The 18,850-nt window shown below is 38.0% G+C and overlaps 1 protein-coding gene across 1 annotated transcript; it reads right to left on the bottom strand.

Annotated features, from left to right (window-relative positions):
• Positions 1-15,235: 15,235 nt before the first annotated feature.
• Positions 15,236-17,688, bottom strand: LOC149267669 (uncharacterized). Its single transcript, XM_089413136.1, has 4 exons — positions 17,455-17,688; positions 16,138-16,245; positions 15,902-16,000; positions 15,236-15,652 (listed from the first exon to the last, which is right to left on the bottom strand). Exons 1-4 carry the CDS (start codon positions 17,686-17,688, stop codon positions 15,236-15,238), a joined length of 858 nt encoding a protein of 285 aa, XP_089269262.1.
• Positions 17,689-18,850: the final 1,162 nt, after the last annotated feature.

Genomic DNA, 18,850 nt, shown 5'->3' on the forward strand with positions numbered 1-18,850 from the left:
AAAAGATAAGCTTTAATTTATATATAACAAAGGATAAAATGTTTTCTTGATGATCATGCCAAGGTGAACTCGAAAATGCTAAAAAATATACCCATTCAAACCAAGGAGAGAAGGACCAGGGAAACCTAGAAACGTCAAAGCAAAGGAAAGCAAAAACATGAAAATAGGTAAAAAACAAATGAGCATTGCTCAATTTATTAATAAAATTTCAAGCAAAGAATGATAAAAAAGGATCAAAGAGTAGGGATAATATGAACTTTTGAACACTTACATATTTTATTCCCTTTATAAGTATATACTTGGCTTTAAAAGTTAAACATTTTGCAATATGTTTGATGATTTAACCTCTTATTACACATTAAAGAAATCAAGCACTATACAAACAAAAAGTAAATGTACAATTATGATGTTTATTTCAAAGCAAGTAGAACCCTCAGAATTAACTTTTCATGAGATAAATTTAGTGAATGATTGATTCACTTATAACATTCTTGTTCAATTATTATTAAGCAAATCATAATAAACAAGAATAAACGTAAAAGAATCAAAGTTAAATAAACTACCTTGATGATGTCATGATGGTGTCTCATCTTTAGCTTCATCATTAACAAGATTTCTCAACTACATTATTCAAATTAACAAAAGGACAAGCAATAACACAACTAACTTAACTATCCTACCCTAAACTATTCAATGGTCACATTGTTACCGGGAAAAGTTTCTATTTAGAACTGCTCTATCCCACTAAGGTGTGACAGCTGCCTTAGAAACAAACAGAGAAAACTACTTTTGTATCTCCTTTATGAACTATAAACAAAGAGGAATAGGAGGAACCAACCTGTGCCTTGCGCTAGTCCTTTGATCCAATCTCTCTCCTCTTTGACAGCTTCCTGCTACCTGCTCCCTTACTTGCCCAGCTTCACCAAGTACCTGTAAGATCACAGAAGAAGAAAACTATACAAAGACATGGATTTACATTCATAAATAACTTAGGATCAGATTTAAGTTAACCATACAAATGTAACAAGCATCAATGATACAAAAGCATGGAGGAGAAACTCAAATAGTTTTTATTGATATACAAGAAGATCCAGGAGGAGTTACAACCGATGATTTCTGACCCAGCATCAACCTCCCAGCAAAGAAGCCCCTCTTCACCTCCAACAAAGCATAAATCACCCAATTCTCTGATATGTGTCTCAAAACCAACAACAATTCCTTACAATGTGCAAAATTCCAGCCTCTGGATCTCTGGGATGAGGGATCCATATATAGATGTATGCAAGGAGGATGAGTCAGCTTGTGATTTGATTAGTGGCTTCTCTTTGTCAGTTCTTGCTTCCACTTGGAGACTGAAAGCCTCTTACTCATCCTTGGTCGAATTCAGTGAGGCAAGTGTCATAGGAGAAGATTCTGGAAGCTTCCATTGTCTCTCCACCTCGCGGAATGACACTGCCATTTGTCATTTCCCGCTCAACGCACCCTGGTAGTGCATTTAGGTGCGTTGCAACGCACCTAGCCAGTGGATTTAGGTGCTATGCAACGCACTTAGCTAGTGGAGCAGCTGAAATGATCCTGTTTTGACTTATTCTGAGCAGTTTCTGGTGTAGATCTTCTGGGAGAAGCTGTAATTTGTTGACCTTGTTCCTTTAGGGGTTGGAACAACACTTTTAGGGACTTAGGAGCCCTTGGTTTATGGATATTTCATGCTTGGATCTGCAAGGCACAAAAATGTCTATAACAGTTGCCCCCTAAAGTATGAGGCCGTTTATCGGGTGAAATGATTTATTATGAGGATCCGAAGTTCTTTCAATGATGGGAGGAGACCTGTAATAAGATACAATACAATACATTATCTTCATACTGTTTTCATGATCTAGCTGAGGCGGGCATTCCCATGCTCAGCTTATAAATTCATTTTCATGTACATAGGACAGACAATCGTCTGATGGTAGACTGATGATTCTGATAGAGCCATCATCCTTTTGGTAGGATGATTATCTGTGCTGCAATGTTGTACATTTGAATGTCTTTATTTCCCTGAATATATATCGCAACCCGGATGGATGAAACTAGATCTAGGGTCTTCAATCTCGTCCGATCTTCACTCGAAGTACAAGTCGATCCATGTGAGAAATGTTTTGAAGTCGAACATGGAAAGACATTGCTTGATTACCAGTCAATGATGTAAACCGTTAACAAGCGCGAGAGGAATCACCGATAATGATAATGATCCTCAAGGTACTGCAGTACAATTCACGTGGTGTGAATAAAGGACTTGGCGTCGAACACCACGCAAAATCTTTCGGTCAAAGGTCATTGATGTAAACCTGTCGCCCGAAGTGAGAAACTTGCCATTGAGGCATGCAAGCTTCAAAGTACTGAATGGGGTGTTCCTAGACCAACTTCTTGGATAATGAGCTGATGTCGACAAGAAGTGATCCGTCACAGGAGGGCCTTAATGAATCCCACATCAATGACACAGAACGGAGCAAATGATTTTGATGGAGGTGAAAACGATCTGATGATATATGGTTTAGGGTGGCGGTCATGAAAGAATGGAGTATAATGTATGGTAGTGGGCGGGACACAGGTGGCCTTTATGGATGACTTCTCTTGAACATATCAGCGACACTGATGTGATGGATTGGTAGCATTAACCCCAAATGTGGATGGTATGGTGTGACCATGGTGATGTGACCGGTGAATGAAACAACCCAACCCGACTCGGGCACGGAGCGGAAGTGTCATGTTCAAGAGCGACTTGCTACCAATAAAGATTCTTTGAGTTTTCTCCCCAATTTTTCCCCAGTCATTGTTGACCAGTACCTCTTTATTTTTTTCAAGCTTGAGGAGGATAACATATGCTTGTTCTATAATTTTCCCTTCGGGCAAACCCATCGCTATGTTTTAACGAGCCTAGCGATAGTGAAACTCGTTCTCGTCTAAAGACAAGTTTGTCGCTATTAATCTTTTTAACGAGTTTAACGACAAAGATAACTCAGTCCTTTTCATTTTTAGAGAGTCTGAAAAGGTACGTAAAGGTAACTCCAAAATTCCTTTTTCGTCATCTAATCCCTTGAGTCCGAAAAAGTATAAAACAATACAGAAGGGATGAATTTTCGATAGCTTTAATGAGCCGAACAAAACAAGCGCTCGATCTTTTTGTGCAATAATCCCTCAGGTCCAAAAAGATTAAAATCTAGAGGAGGGATAGCACTTCCTGTCCCTTTAACGAGCTGGAAGGCCAGAACTCGGCAATCTTTTCATATTTTACGAGTCAGAAAAGAGCTTAAAGAAGACTCGTCTTTTGAGGAACGAGTGATAAAATGGGTAGCAGCTGATTCCAGGTAAGGTTTGGAATTTTCCAATCACGGCAGTGTCACAAGGATGGCTAGTGAAATCACTCTTCACAGCTGTTCCTCAAAATGGGTAAACAATCAGATGGAGGTGAATGATTGGCCAATTAAAAAGTGGAGGTGACGGTGCAAACACGACCAAGGCTTTAATGGCTGAAGTACTACATTCACGGTGGTTATTTACCAGGGAATAGTTCATTTTTTAATGAGCTTAAACGCGGGTGGAAACATTTGCTCGGTCTGGGTTTATTTTTTAACGAGCTTGAACCTCGCGGCAACACTGCTCGATTAATCCAGTCATATGATAAGAATGTCTCATATAAAAACGACAACTTTTATATTTTTGCCCCACATCCTTTCTTCATGCAAGTTAGGTAACGACTAATCCAAAAAACAGATAAATAATCGCTCTTTGCTTGCACTCCAAAAGGTTTGCATGCCCCCAGGTATAAAATAGAGTTTCAAGGTTACCTCTACTTCTTTCCGCCAAAACATTTGTTTTACCGAGAGAGGCCTACCTCTTACAGGTTACCCAAAGATTGTTCTATTCACAAACAAAACACTTCTTCGGCGATGTCTATCAAAACAAACAAAGGTGAGCGACGATGCCCACCAACTCACATAACTTTGACAAAAGAATCTTGTTCTAGAATAACCCCTCTTCCAATCACGGACGGGGTACAGACTAGTCATATTCTCCCGCGGAAACCTACCCTATACCCGAAGTTTTCTTGCCGAAGCAGACCAGGATGCATGCCCCCTGGGTTTCAGTCATATCCCTCCGAATTACTCACGCTCATCGGGAGGGCGGACTGGAGATTGAGACATTTCTTGCGTGAAAAGACCATTCAGGGATGGTATATGACTATTTGCTATGCGTGATCCGGGAAATGAAAGTTGGTCCACGAGCTTGACCACTCTTCCTTCGTGCGGAAAACACATTACTCTAAAGAGTGAGGAGACAATCGCTCCCATGCAATAAATATAGTCTCGTCCAAGGAGTAGGTTATAATCCAAGGGTCCTTGAACTACCATTACGTTCATGCGAAATGTCTTCCTTCTCAATGTTATTGGCACATCGGGAAGGATCCCTAAAGGTCGACTGGTTCCTTTATCAAAGCCTGTCAGATTTCTCATCTCAGGCAAAAGCGATGGCGAACCAAGCGCTTTCCAAGCAGTTGAGGAAAGGATACTCACAGAAGCCCCCTCATCTATGATGGTACCAGCCATAACCATTCTATATATTTGAACGATAATTCGAAATGGTATGCTTTCTGGTAAACGGGGTTTGCCTAGTTGATTCCAGTCGAAGGAGACAACTAGGTTACTTGGAGGTGGGACCGAATACATGGCTGGGTAGGGCTCTGACGAACTTCCTTCCTGCGGTAAAGGAATGGGTAAATTGCCCCCATGTTCGTCGGAGTCTGTGTTTATGAAGAGAATTTGGAGGGTGTCATCCTTGTTCTTTTCAGTGACTTTATCATCTGAAGATGAAACCTCTGAAGGCAAGACCGGGTCAACTGCCGCCTCGACCTTTTGACTTTCGTCTGGTATGGATCCAGATGGTTTATCTTCAATGCTAGGTGCTTCAGTCGACCACCTGAGCGGGCCAGCTGGATTTTCAACTAGTGACGGACTCGGCAAGAGTTTTTTATATCCAGGAGGAAGTCGTAACGGTGAAACCAGACGATCATCTAGAACTCTTTTAGCTTCGTCTAAGAAGGGACAACGGTGGACGGCATGATTGCCTTCGCACAATTTACAAGGAAATCTACATTTCCCTTTTTGTCCTGGGGCTTCACTTTCACTAGTTGACGGTGTGCTTTCAACATGGTCATCAGAGGTTGACGACACTGGGTTGTGCAAACGAGGAGACCAGTCCCTTAATATCCGAGGGATGTAAGGACAATCTCTGTGAAAGTGGTCTCCTTTGCAAATGACACATGGCGATTTAGGCCTGGTCGGTGTAGTGTGTGGATTTTCGTTAGACGACACTCGTTTTCCCCCATTCGCCTTTGGCTCCTCCTTCTTCTTCTTTTCCTTCTTCTCCTTAGGAACTTGACTTTTGGCTTTACCAGCCCCATCAAGCGAAGAGGAAGGAGGAGAGGAAGAATTAGAGGAAGTAGAAGGCTGGTGGGCAACTCTGGACTCGTCTAATTGCTGATTCGATTGTTCAGGAATAGTGGTGTTCTGAACGACAGAGGTTGAGAAGAGCCATACAGGCAAACCAATTGTCAACCCTGGAAGCGACAATGTGGCTATATGGGGTGCACCAACATCTCCCCAAGAGGAGAAGGGACTAGGATTTCCACCAAGGGGAATTCCTTGGTTGGTAGACTCCATTTTCTCAACCCAAGATCAACATAGGAAAGGGGTAATGAATATTCCGTTTAAAATAAATTTTAACACGCTTTGACACAACCTGTTTTTTTAGTTTTTAAGAGTCGAGAAAAAACAAAAGATGGCTCTAGTCTCCTTCGATTTTTAATGAGCCTGAAGTGACAAGTGCTCAGATGGACCTTTTCCGTTAAAGAGTCTGAAAAGGAACGAAAGGGACTGCTCTGGAGGTCTAGGTAGAGGGAGTACCAAACCAATCGCAAAACTGCAGAATACTTTTTATGGTACGGCAGTCAATCTTCCCGAATGCTGTGTTCAGTGCATTGCGATCAGTAGGGCGGCCGACACGGCTTCCTATGGATAAAGGATTTAAGCCTATAGGGGTCTCCCAATATATACTCAACGGTACGTGGGAGCACAAGTCCGTACTGGCACTTATCGTCTCAAAGTGGAGGAATCACCCAACCATCAGTGAGGACAACAGTTACCAGGCTTTACGACGCCGGAATACGTCTCTAGCCTAGACCTCTAAATGTTGTGCGTTAAGTTCCAAAGCGTTGTTAGATTCATTGAATTTATTTTAAGTTGATCTTTCTTATGAAGTTTGCCTTTTGGGTTCACCACGAGATGTAGATGTAATTCCTAAAATGCAATCTAAAGATGATAAACAAACTTTTATCTCTTTTCAGCAATGAAAATCCTAGCTACTAGGGGAAAAGAAAGACACAATCTTTTCTCAAAGAGCAAAGAGCACGCTGTAAATGCACTTTCCTAAATCAAGCCAAACAGACTGTCTATATGCAAATGCACATGCATGTATTTGTTTTTCACTTTCTTAGTATTGATGTTAAAAAGAAAGTTGATGTACAAATCTGAATTTTCTTTCAAGCGACAAACACAAACAAGCTTCTTTTCGAAATCAAAAGGTAGAGATGATTACGACACTTTATGATTTTGAAATAAATATTCGTTTTGACACTAGAAAGTCACAAATTCAAACCAAAGGCAATAGTAAAAGCATAATCGACCATCAACAGCAAATAAAATTTCTCCTATGATCAAAATCGACACTTGTGACAGATCTAAATCAAAGGACGACAGTACGATTATTATACTTTTGCAATGGAAAACTGTAAACGACTCAACAAACACACAAAAACATCTACAGTTCTTTTATACAAATGAGGCGGAATATCAGTAAGGAAAAGGGGGTTTGAAACAATCATATACTGATCACACGCTGCAAAAAATCAGAGACAAAACTGGAAAAAATGAAGCAAAGAACCTCAGCTGCATAGGGCTAGGCTGATCAGCGCACCTGTTACACAGAGAAACTGCATTGCAGCGCAGGTTGCCCTCTCGGGAAGTGCGTTGAAATGCAGAACCTCTTCACAGTGCCTGCGCTGGGGCAGAAACGAGAATTCTATCCGGGTTCTGGGTCACAGTTTGCAGTTTAGTCTTTGGTTTTTGGCCGAGTAAAAGCAATCAGTAATGCACAATCAGGGGTAGATCTAAGGAGGGTCTAAGAGCTATCACAAGGGCAATCAGATAGTCTATGAATCAGCTGTTCAAATCATAAACAGATCCAGTGAATGGATTGAAGTAGCAGATGTCTACTTTGCATTTGTTATGGCAAATGCAATTCGATTTCTACTTATAAGTTTATGAAACAAACAACAAGAGATACATAAACAAACTAATTAGACAATCGTCCCCAGTGGAGTCGCCATTTTGTTACCGGGAAAAGTGTCTATTTAGAACTGCTCTATCCCACTAAGGTGTGACAGCTGCCTTAGAAACAAACAGAGAAAACTACTTTTGTATCTCCTTTATGAACTATAAACAAAGAGGAATAGGAAGAACCAACCTGTGTCTTGCGCTAGTCCTTTGATCCAATCTCTCTCCTCTTTGACAGCTTCCAGCTACCTGCTCCCTTACTTGCCCAGCTTCACCAAGTACCTGTAAGATCACAAAAGAAGAAAAATATACAAAGACATGGATTTATATTCATAAATAACTTAGGATCAGATTTAAGTTAACCATACAAATGTAACAAGCATCAATGATACAAAAGCATGGAGGAGAAACTCAAATAGTTTTTATTGATATACAAGAAGATCCAGGAGGAGTTACAACCGATGATTCCTGACCCAACATCAACCTCCCAGCAAAGAAGCCCCTCTTCACCTCCAACAAAGCATAGATCACCCAATTCTCTGATATGTGTCTCAAAACCAACAGCAATTCCTTACAATGTGCAAAATTCCAGCCTCTGGATCTCTGGGATGAGGGATCCATATATAGATGTATGCAAGGAGGATGAGTCAGCTTGTTATTTGATTAGTGGCTTCTCTCTGTCAGTTCTTGCTTCCACTTGGAGACTGAAAGGCTCTTACTCATCCTTGGTCAAATTCAGTGAGGCAAGTGTCATAGGAGAAGATTCTGGAAGCTTCCATTGTCTCTCCACCTCGCGGAATGACACTGCCATTTGTCATTTCCCGCTCAACGCACCCTGGTAGTGCATTTAGGTGCGTTGCAACGCACCTAGCCAGTGGATTTAGGTGCTATGCAACGCACTTAGCTAGTGGAGCAGCTGAAATGATCCTGTTTTGACTTATTCTGAGCAGTTTCTGGTGGAGAACTTCTAGGAGACGCTGCAATTTGTTGACCTTGTTCCTTTAGGGGTTGGAACAACACTTTTAGGGACTTAGGAGCCCTTGGTTCATGGACATTTCATACTTGGAGCTGCAAGGCACAAAAATGTCTATAACACACATCATGTGAAGTCATATCTCCAATGTAACCATCGAATCAACTCCAATCTTGTAATGACAAAGAATCTCGAGTTAGTAAAATTAATTGGAGCATATTGAAATAAAAAAAATAAACAAATCATGCTTACCTAGAAAGTATTCACTGAGAAACAAAGCAAGTATGATCTTACCATTCTCATGAATTTTTTCAACATATGAATCCTTGATCCATTCCACAATCCCATCATGCAAATCATAACTTGGATGTGTTAAATTTGCAAATGAAAGCTATATCTTTTAAGGATTAATTGAGGATATGAAAACACTAGATTGAGCTTTCCTATTGATCAACTCAATTGATTCAAAATTATATGATGAAGCAGGAAGATTGGATTGAATCAATGGATGATTAGGGAGTGCTGGTTATTCAAATTCAACAAGGGAGGGTGCATGGTCAGGAATTAATGAAATAGAATTATCATATTACATACATCCCTTCCTTGTGAATGGTCGAAAATAAGGTGTATCATGTTCTATTTTATAAATATCATGTTAAATGAGTGTACTTGTGAGGGTTTTTATATGTCGTTTAATTCCCTTACTTTAGAATTATCAAACCGAAGTTCGTAAGCTTCGAGTTACAAGGCATTACGGTTCAGATCTAAATTGATTTTCTTATTCTTCCTTGGTAAAAATTCAAGTATTGAATAACCAAACTAAGTTATTGATTTAAAATCGTTACACTAAAGTTTTCTGAAGTGAAGAAACCTATTATACTCCTCAATTCACACACACAATTCAAATTTCTAATTCATTTTTAATATTTATGAAACTAATTAAAGATTATTTTAAAAATAATCTCAATAATCATTGCAACCCATTATCACAATCCAATTTAACATTCTATTCTACTCAGAAATCTTTACACAAAACTAACCTCAGGGTCAATCTAGAAATCGAAAAGTAAACCAAAAAATGCTATTAAAATTCGAAGTCATTCACACAGCGTCCTATTTCGATAAATCCATTCGAAATTAACTGAGCAGTTAAAAAAATAACACACAGTTTCCTAATTCAACAAATCGTATTCGAAATTGGCTAAGAGATAGAGTAAATGGTACACTATTTCTCAATGAAATGAATGACACGCTATTTCCTAAAATGATTAGCACATTGTTCCTTAATAAAATGATTGACACACTATTCCTACTTAATCTTCACGAAAATTCAAACACGCTGAACATCAACTACAAGGATTTATTATCAAAGATTATAGATCCAAAGACAATCAAACTGTTTCTTTTAGATCAGAGGATTCATTCTAATATTGTGGGAAACACGTTCCTTAGAAATACGTTCTAAGATAAAACCTACTTTTTCAAACTTATAAGTATTTGAGATCAACATAAAAGAAACCTATGAATGCAAATAATTCTTATGGAAATGATATACAAACTCACACAATTTAAAACAAGCATATAACATCTATCGTAGCATTCATATCTATGAAATATTTCAAATGTAATTCAATTACAGTCATAAGTACAAAATTTCCAAAAATTACTAAAGAAAGGAAGCAACAACTTTAATTATTGTATTGCCAAAGTGAATTTGAAAACACAATGTATACCTAACCAAGATTGATATAGAACGTGGTTGATATCTGTGGTGGGCCCTTTCCACAACTTGAGACAAGATAATTTAACTCAGCAACTCATATATTAAAAGGACATGAATCCACAAATATAAAAGGCAAGATCGGTTATATATTAAAACCTTCAATAAAAGATGAGTTCAAGCGTTCCAAACTTAAATAAAATAGAGTTATATGGTGCTTCAGTCACAATCTCCTGATTGCTGGTTCATTATGTGTAACCTATCATACTAATTCCGGGCCTTCTTAAAGAATTTAAGACCTGAAGATAGTTACAATGAAATGAATTAGAAAAGTAAATACGTGTGTGATCTAGGCTGAATTGAGCTACGCCAAATTCCAAAGATCACTCATCCATATTGTATCTACATTGTTCCATCTGTGACATTATCTTTAGGCTGAGGAAGTTAACAACAGGCTTATGAACATAAGAAGCTATCTTCGGGATGCCAATGGTTGACTGGTACCAAACTCAGAGTAGAGTACTGAATAGAGTACAAAACTAAGTATTGAATTTCTGTCCGATATGTTTATTGATAAGAACCCTATCAATAATCAGTCAATAATGAGTCAAGAAATATAAACCCGTTTAATCATCTGCTTACACTAACCAAAGAAATCTAAAAACAATCTTTATTGCAATTCTTACCTCCATTATAAAATGACACAATTTAGCCAATATAGAGTGGTTTCTAGGTGTCAAAAAGGATAAAATATGGTAGGTTGTAGAGGAAATAGTAGAATAGGGTACCAAAAGGATAAAAAAAGTGGGGCCCAAAATCCTCCCATGCCAGAGGGAATGTATGCCCTCATGCAATTGTCCTCTTCAATTGACCAGTCATCAAAATTGGGCCACCCCTGTTTTCAAATTCCCGCCATGCTGACTAATACTTCCAAACCATGGTTTTTCTGCAGTGATTGTCACTAAAACTTCTAGATTCACTCATGAACACTGAGTATTTTTATGGGATTTAGTTGTCTCACCTTCCAACTAAGAAGTTGTTTACTTTTTAGGACTAAGGCATCATTCTTCGATACCAAAACGAGATTCGTGTTTCGATACATCTCATTTTACTTCTGAACATGACAAAACATAGTTTTTCACTTATGAGACTTCTCTCTAAGTTTCATATTTTTATTCTGCAGCTTGTTTACTTGTAGTTGAAAGTCTTCTTCATCATGAATAGAGGTGTACTCACTAGGCAGGGTTTTCTTCCACGAACTCCTCCCTTTCTTAGTTGATCTTTTATGCATTTGACTTACCATAGTTTTAGCTCCTTGTTTCCCCGTTGTTGGTTCCATATCAAATCATTCATGCTGTGGAGAATCATTTAAAATATCTTGGAAATTGTCAATCGACCCTTCCTCCTCAGGTGAAATATTTTCCACTTTCTCTGTTTCTTCAAATACCTGAGAGGGGATTTTCACTTCTAGTTATGGGGAGGAAAAAATAGTGACGGGCTCAAGGGTTTGAGTACCTGAAGGTGGATATTTGGTTTCGAGTCATACTCCTGGTATGCTGCCAATCCTATGGTGTGGTCAGAGTTTCAGATGCTTTTGGGTTTTCTTGCAGTGGTGAAGTTAGTGATGGTTCCGCTTCCTTCTTTTCTCGGAAGAGATTCCTCTTCCCTTTCTTAGGAGTCATTTTGGCTTTTTCAAGCCATTCTTCTATTGGCGAGGTGACCGACTTCATGACCTCCACTCGAGGTTTCTTTTGTTTACTCTATTGGAGTTTTTCGGCCGCCACATATTTGATTACGAGTTCCTTCTTTTGTTCACTATCTTCTTTATGTTTCTTTCTCTTTGAGGCTAGGGATCCTTTCTTTATAGAAGAGTGAGGATTTGTAAATCTAGGCTTCTCCAGGGGATTCACCAATATTCCTTCTGATTTTGTTAATATAGGGGTTCTATCAAGGCCCTTGTCTTGTTTGGAAATAGAGTTAGGAGGGGCCTTGGTCTCTTGGTCCGACTTCTTAGAATGGGGGATGATAATCCACTGTTTTCCTTTGATTTGATTTTCCTCCCCAAGAAAATTCTCAGTCAAAAATTCTTCCCATGTCTTTTTTCGTCGACCCAGTTCATAAACAACCAACATTTTTATAAAAATATGATGACATAGACTAGTTTCAACATTTTTACCAGTAGATTGAACGCCTCAGGCAACTTTGTACAAACTTTGATGAAGGAAAAATGAAAAATTAACCTCACGCCCATCCGTGAAATGTAGGAGAAGCCTAATGTGGTAGAGAAATACAGCTGCATACCTTCCCTCACAGGTGACGAACCTTTGCAATGCAGTAATAAGTGGCCACCACTCCTCTTCTATACGGCTCCTCAAAACCCCTTTCAACCAATTAATAGTTTTATATGCTGGATTAAGAAATTTTTCACAGTCATCCTATTTAAGTGGTCCTCCTTTGAAGTATATTTCACCGGTAAAAGGAAACCATGTTGCCTTATCAATTTTTCTATGACCTTAATCCTCAAATTCCCAACCTCTGCTTCTTTCCCGTCGAGGCTCCACATGAATTCCATGGAAACCTTATCATTGTATCCCTAAATTTTTTGGAGGAAGTCTATCCACCCTTTTTCCTCAAATCGACTCTTGCAGGATGTATATTTGGGGCTAAAATGAAATTGGGCAAAGGTAGGTTCATGCCTGTCAGCCCTAATGCCGATGATGAAACAATGTCAAAGGCCAAGGAGAAAATGTATAGAATCACAGGTTAATTAACCACTGAATTTAGAAAGACTGTCGAGATCCTTGTTTTTCAAGGTTTCAAATAGGCTTGGGTTGATTCGAAAGAGCGACTATGTGTTTTTTTAATTATGCTATAGACTGGTTGCTTGCAATAATGGAATAGGTACTAGAAAAATGTATCATAATGAAAAGAAATGAGTGATTGGATAAGACAATATAACACCAATTAGATTTCGATATTATATGGAAGGGACATGCACATAATTTAAATAAATGGAGGCAGATCAACAATTAAGTCCTATTATTCACATTCTCTGTATTAATCTAAATAAACAAAAACTCATTCATACCTTGATTGACTGTGTAATGATGTCTAGGAGTTCAAAAATGATAAAGGATATGACACCTTGATCATCAACTGAGTATCTTTACCATTCATTGAGTCCATTACAAGAAGGTTGCTACTTTAATCATGAATAAACTAAAAACTTGTAATTTTGATACCTCCATCAATTTTAATGTTGTTGAGCCAAAGTTGTTACCACTTAATATTTCCTTGACTTGATATTCACATTCTCAAATACAAAAAGTTTATTCCATACCTTAAACTTTTAGTCTATGATAAGTACTAAATTAAGTATAGGATCTCATAGTGAGCAATTGTGAATGTATTGGAAAAGTAAATATAAGTCTTCCCATATGAGCTTAAAGCTTAATATAAGCCAACTTTAAGAATTTAAATTGAAATCTAATTGTTTCCATTCAACACTAGTGCCACCAATCCATGCATTTTGACGAGACTTGGAGTGGTCACTGCCCGAGGGGAATTTCAATTTTTGAAAGTCTGAAATGCATAAAAGAAGACTCCAAGGGGCTTCTTTCCCGTAATTATTCTGCTAAGCCCGGAAAAGAATAAGTCTATACTCAACAAAGCCCTATCTACTTCCTTCTCATAAATTTTAACGAGCCTGAGTTAGCTAATGCTTAGGGTATTCAGTTTTAGAGAGTCTGAAGAACCCAAAGTAGACTCTAGGGAGTTTATTTTCCATAATTATTCTGCTAGGGACGGAAAAGAATAATTCTGTACTTAGAAGATCCCTAACTACCACTGTCCCATTAATATTAATGAGCTTGGGTTAGTCAATTCTCAGAATATTCAATTTTAGAGAGTCTGAAATGTTCAAAGAAAACTCGAGAATATCATTTTCCGTAAATAATTCGTCAAGTCCAAATAAAGGAATAAACCTAGCCTTGGTAGATTTCCTCTTTATTCTATGTGAACCGTGGACGAAAACAAAAATCAACACACTGTTTTTTATACTATGTACATATATACATATATTAAAATAATAAAAAGAAAATATTTTGAAGAACCAGCAAGAGCTGGATCCCCTTTATGAATTAACTCCATTTCTGGATCTTGCATCGCATCTTGTAAAAATTCCTATCGGCAGAGCGAGTGGTGGTAGATTTTTAATTTGTGGCCATTTACCACAAATGAAGTTTGATCATCATCAATGGTTTTAAGCTTGACTAAGACATTGTCAAAAACTTCCTCTACTTCATAGGGTCCCAACCATCTAATTGAAAAGTTCCCTTTGAAGTGTTTAAACTTGCAATCATACAATAGTGCCCAGTCACCTAGTTGGAAGAATTTCTTCTTGATATACTTATCATGCCACCGAGCTCTTTGGTCCTGTACCAACATAGTTCTTTGGAAGGCATCATTTCTAATTTCATCACGTTCATTTAGCTGAAGTACTCTTTGTTTCTGAGCTTCATTTAGATCCATCCCCAGTGGAGCAGCAATTCGAAATGTTCTTACCTTAAATTTGATGGGGAGCAACACCTGCTTCCCATACACTACCTCATAGGGAGTATATCCTATGACATTTCTCCATGTTATTCGATAGGCACATAATGCTTCTGGAAACCTATCAACCCAGTCTCCATGGTGTAACTGAACTATTTTAGTGAGAATGGACTCCAAGACTTTGTTAGTAGATTCGAACTGTCCATTTGCCTGCGGATGGTATGGGGTAGGATTTTGGTGCTTAATTTGATACCGTTCGGTAATAAACTTTATGAGTTTGGAAGTAGATTGTGTCCCCTGATCGGTGGAAATTTATTTAGGCACCCTAAATCGAGGAAATATTTCTTCAAAAATGAAATCTACAACAAACTTCTCAGTGGTAGAATATAAAGCCTTAGCTTCCACCTACTTTGTCACATAATCAGTACAAACTAATATATACCTTTTCTTTCTAGACATAGGAGAAATAGGCCCTACAAAATATAATGCCCACTTTTAAAAGGGTTTTATCGATACCTGAGTTTGAAGAGTCATCTCATCACTTGGAACATGCCTTCCCATCCTTTGAAAAGCATCATAGATGGAGACAAACTTCTTGGCATCATTGAAAAGAGTGGGTCAATAATAACCTGCATGTAGTGCCTTGTACATTGTTCTTTTATCTGCAAAATTCCCACTACAGGGTTCACTATGGCAAGCCTTTAAGACATCATACATTTCATCTTCTCGTACACACCTCCTCATGATAAGATCAGGTCTAGTGCGGTATAAGTCCCCTTCGATCCAAGAATAGTTGGCACTCCGTTGCACAATATTATGTTTCTCCCTGGTGGACAGATTTTGTGGCAACTTGTTTGTTACCAAATAGTTAGCCACATCATCAAACCAAGGAGTATGAGTGGAAATAGAAAACAAGTTCTCATCAGGAAAGTCATTTGGAACTGGAGCAATGTCCTGTGAAACATTCATTATGGACAAGAAATATGCAACTGAATTATCCCGTCCAGGCCTATCAATCACAGTAATATTAAATTCCTGAAGTAAAAGTAACCATCTAGTAATTATTCCATTTGTAATTGGTTTATTCATAAGGAATCTAATAGTTGAATGATCAGTATGGACAAAAGTTTCGTAACCAGTAATATAGTGCCTAAATTTGTTGATAGCATGGACTACTGCTAGTAATTCCTTTTCAGTAATAGTGTAATTTAATTCTGTGTGTGAGAGATGTTTGTTAATGAAATAAATAACATACAAAATGTGATTCTCCCTTTGTCATAGCACAACTCCAAGGGCTGTATCTGATGCATCAATAAAAATGTGAAAAGGTAAAGACCTAGGTCCTCTCAACATTGGAGTAGTCGACAATCTGTCTTTCAGTACCTGAAAAGCATTTTGACAATTAGTATCGCATAAAAAATAAACATCTTTAGTGAGCAATTTAAACATAGGAGCAATAATTTTAGTAGAATTTCAATAAATCTCCTATAATATCCTGCATGTCCCAAAAAACTTCTTACCTCTTTCTGCGATGTTGGGATTGCAATTTGTGAAATTACCTCAATTTTTGCAGGGTCAACTTTTATCCCTGTTTGTGACACATGGTGATCTAGAACATTTCCCTCAGTCTGCATCATTTTACATTTCTCATTACTGACAATGAATCATAACTTTTTCTAAGTTTTCCATAGCCTGCTGGAAATCATTTCCATACACTATGAAGACATCCATATAGACTTCCACACAGTCGTGCATCAGATCAACAAAAATATCTAACACAACCCTCTTAAAGGTAGCTGGAGCATTACACAAGCCAAATGGAAGAACTCTGTAAGCATAGGTACCCCATGGGCAGGTAAAAGTATTCTTCTCTTGGTCTTTTGGGGCTATTTGGATCTGATTGTAACCGTTGTACCCATCCAAGAAGGAGAAATACTTTTTCCCTGATAAAGTATCAAGCACATGGTCAATAAAAGGAAGAGGAAAATAGTCCCTCAAGGTGGATTTGTTCAGCTCCCTATAATCAATGCAAATCATCCATTTCCCATTCTTCTTGGGAACCACCACTAAAGGAGATATCCACTTACTGTTAGAGATGGGGTATATAAATTTTGCACTCAAAAGTTTTTACAGTTCATCTTTGACAATTTCTTTGAGGGATGGATTCATTCGTCTTTGTGGCTATCTTACAGGATTGATTTATTCATTAGTATAAATGTGATGTATGTAGGTATCAGGATGAATTCCTTTCATATCTAAATAATCCCAAGAAAATGCCATGGACTATTTTTGGATAATTTCTACTACTTTCTGTCTTTGTTCTGTACTTAAATCTATACCAACATACAATGTTTTTCCAGAACTAATTTCAATAGGTTGGGTGCTTGGTTCTCTATTTTCATCTAAGGTTGCAATGGTGAATGATGCAAACACAACATGATAACAAGTTTCTTGAAATTCACTGCTAAAAACATGATGGTAGCCACTAAAGAAACAAGATATTATATACAACTTATATCAGATAAGAATTGTTGCAAAACATGTTCTTGAAGCCCGCTTGATTGTTCTAAAGTTAGCAAAGGAAGTATGCAGTATTCTTCCCCACAAGTATTTTCCAACCAAAGAGACACTTCTCCAGCTAATTGGGCAGGTGGAAAGATAGTCAATCTTTGGATTTGTGACCCATTAGAGATAGTCATTTCCCCATTTATGCACCTAATGACAACATCAGTACTATCTAGCCAGGGTCAGCCTAAGACTATTGGGTGTCCTGGTTTGGTATTTTTTGAAGAAATTACTATAAAATCAATTGAATATTCCCAGGAAGCTATTGTTACCACCACATCTTCTAGGACCCCAATAGGTTTGACGATGGACTTATCTGCTAATTCCAACACAATGGGTGTGGGTCTTATCTCTTTTAATTGCAATAATGTCATAGTATCAACAATCATTGCATTGATGGCTGCCCCCAGATCTACAAGAGTGTTAGGCAGAAAAGTTCTATTAATTCCTATGGTTACCACTGGGTTCCCTGGATCATCATATTTTGGTGGTAGTCCAGATATCATTTCTGACATTTGGTTGATTACTTTGATGGTCTAATTATTGTTTTTCTTCCTTCCTAGTTTCTTAATGCAAATATCCCTAATAATATTAGTGTAAATAGGAATGTCTTTAATAGCTTGTAACAAAGGGATCTTTATACAAACATTTCTTAGCTCAGATTCCAAGTCATACTCTATGGGTGTCTCAGTTTTCTTTATAAGCAATCTTTCAAGAAAAGGAGGCTCCTTGGATTATAAGAGATCATGCAGTTATTTTACTTCATTGTTCTTTTCATTTTCCATTTGTTCGATTTGTTTGTCTTCAAATTCTACATGGAGATCCTCCTCTTGTATAACTACTGCAGATTTATTTTTGTTAATGATTTTCCCAGATCTCAGTTGAATTTCATTTATAGGAAAGGGAGTGATAACATAAGTGAGAAAATGTTGTAGTTCAATGTTTTGTACAGGTTTATAAGGTCTATTATTAGGATTAGATATCGGTTGTGCATGCAACTGTGTTGGTCGAGAAGGGTTAATGATTGTTGCATCTGCTGTGAAGATGGGTTGGTATTTTGAGGTAAGGGCAAGGGTTGTGGCTATTGTAACTGAGGTGGTAACAATAATGTAGATGGTTGGAGATAAGGTGGGTAATACTCCTTCTAGAATTGAGGTATATTTGATGCATAAGGCATATAGGGTGGATATTGTGGTTGATACTAAGGGTACGAAGGTGCCTGGGCTTGGGACTGAAAGTTATTTCCATAAGGATCGCCCCTCCACCCTTGGTTCCAAGGTGAACTCTGAGGTGGTTGAGTAGGCCATGGAGAATAAGATGGCTAAGAATTCCATGATTGATATTGGGGAAAACCCTGTATGTTAGGATCTTGGTAAGGGTTATTGTTTGGTTTCCTAGATGATTGGGGAAGCTAACGTGTTTCAGCCCCTCCCTTATAAATAGCTTGTAATATCGGTAGAAAAGGGCACTAGTCAGTGGGGTGCTCATGGGTGAAAATTCCACAAACTTCTACTACATTTATGGTGCATTCCATCTCAACATGTTTTCGTTTGCATTTAGGATAGAAAATAGCCAAATCAACCTTCTCTTCCTCTTGTTTCCTCTTAATTTTTAGAGTATCCAACTGATCACTAATAGTATTCAAGATATATGTTTTAAAATTTTCTA

The sequence above is a fragment of the Pinus tabuliformis genome, chromosome 6, assembly GCF_031772625.1.
Source record: "Pinus tabuliformis cultivar Carrire ecotype Pingquan chromosome 6, CPIR1, whole genome shotgun sequence".
NCBI classification, from domain to species: domain Eukaryota; kingdom Viridiplantae; phylum Streptophyta; class Pinopsida; order Pinales; family Pinaceae; genus Pinus; species Pinus tabuliformis.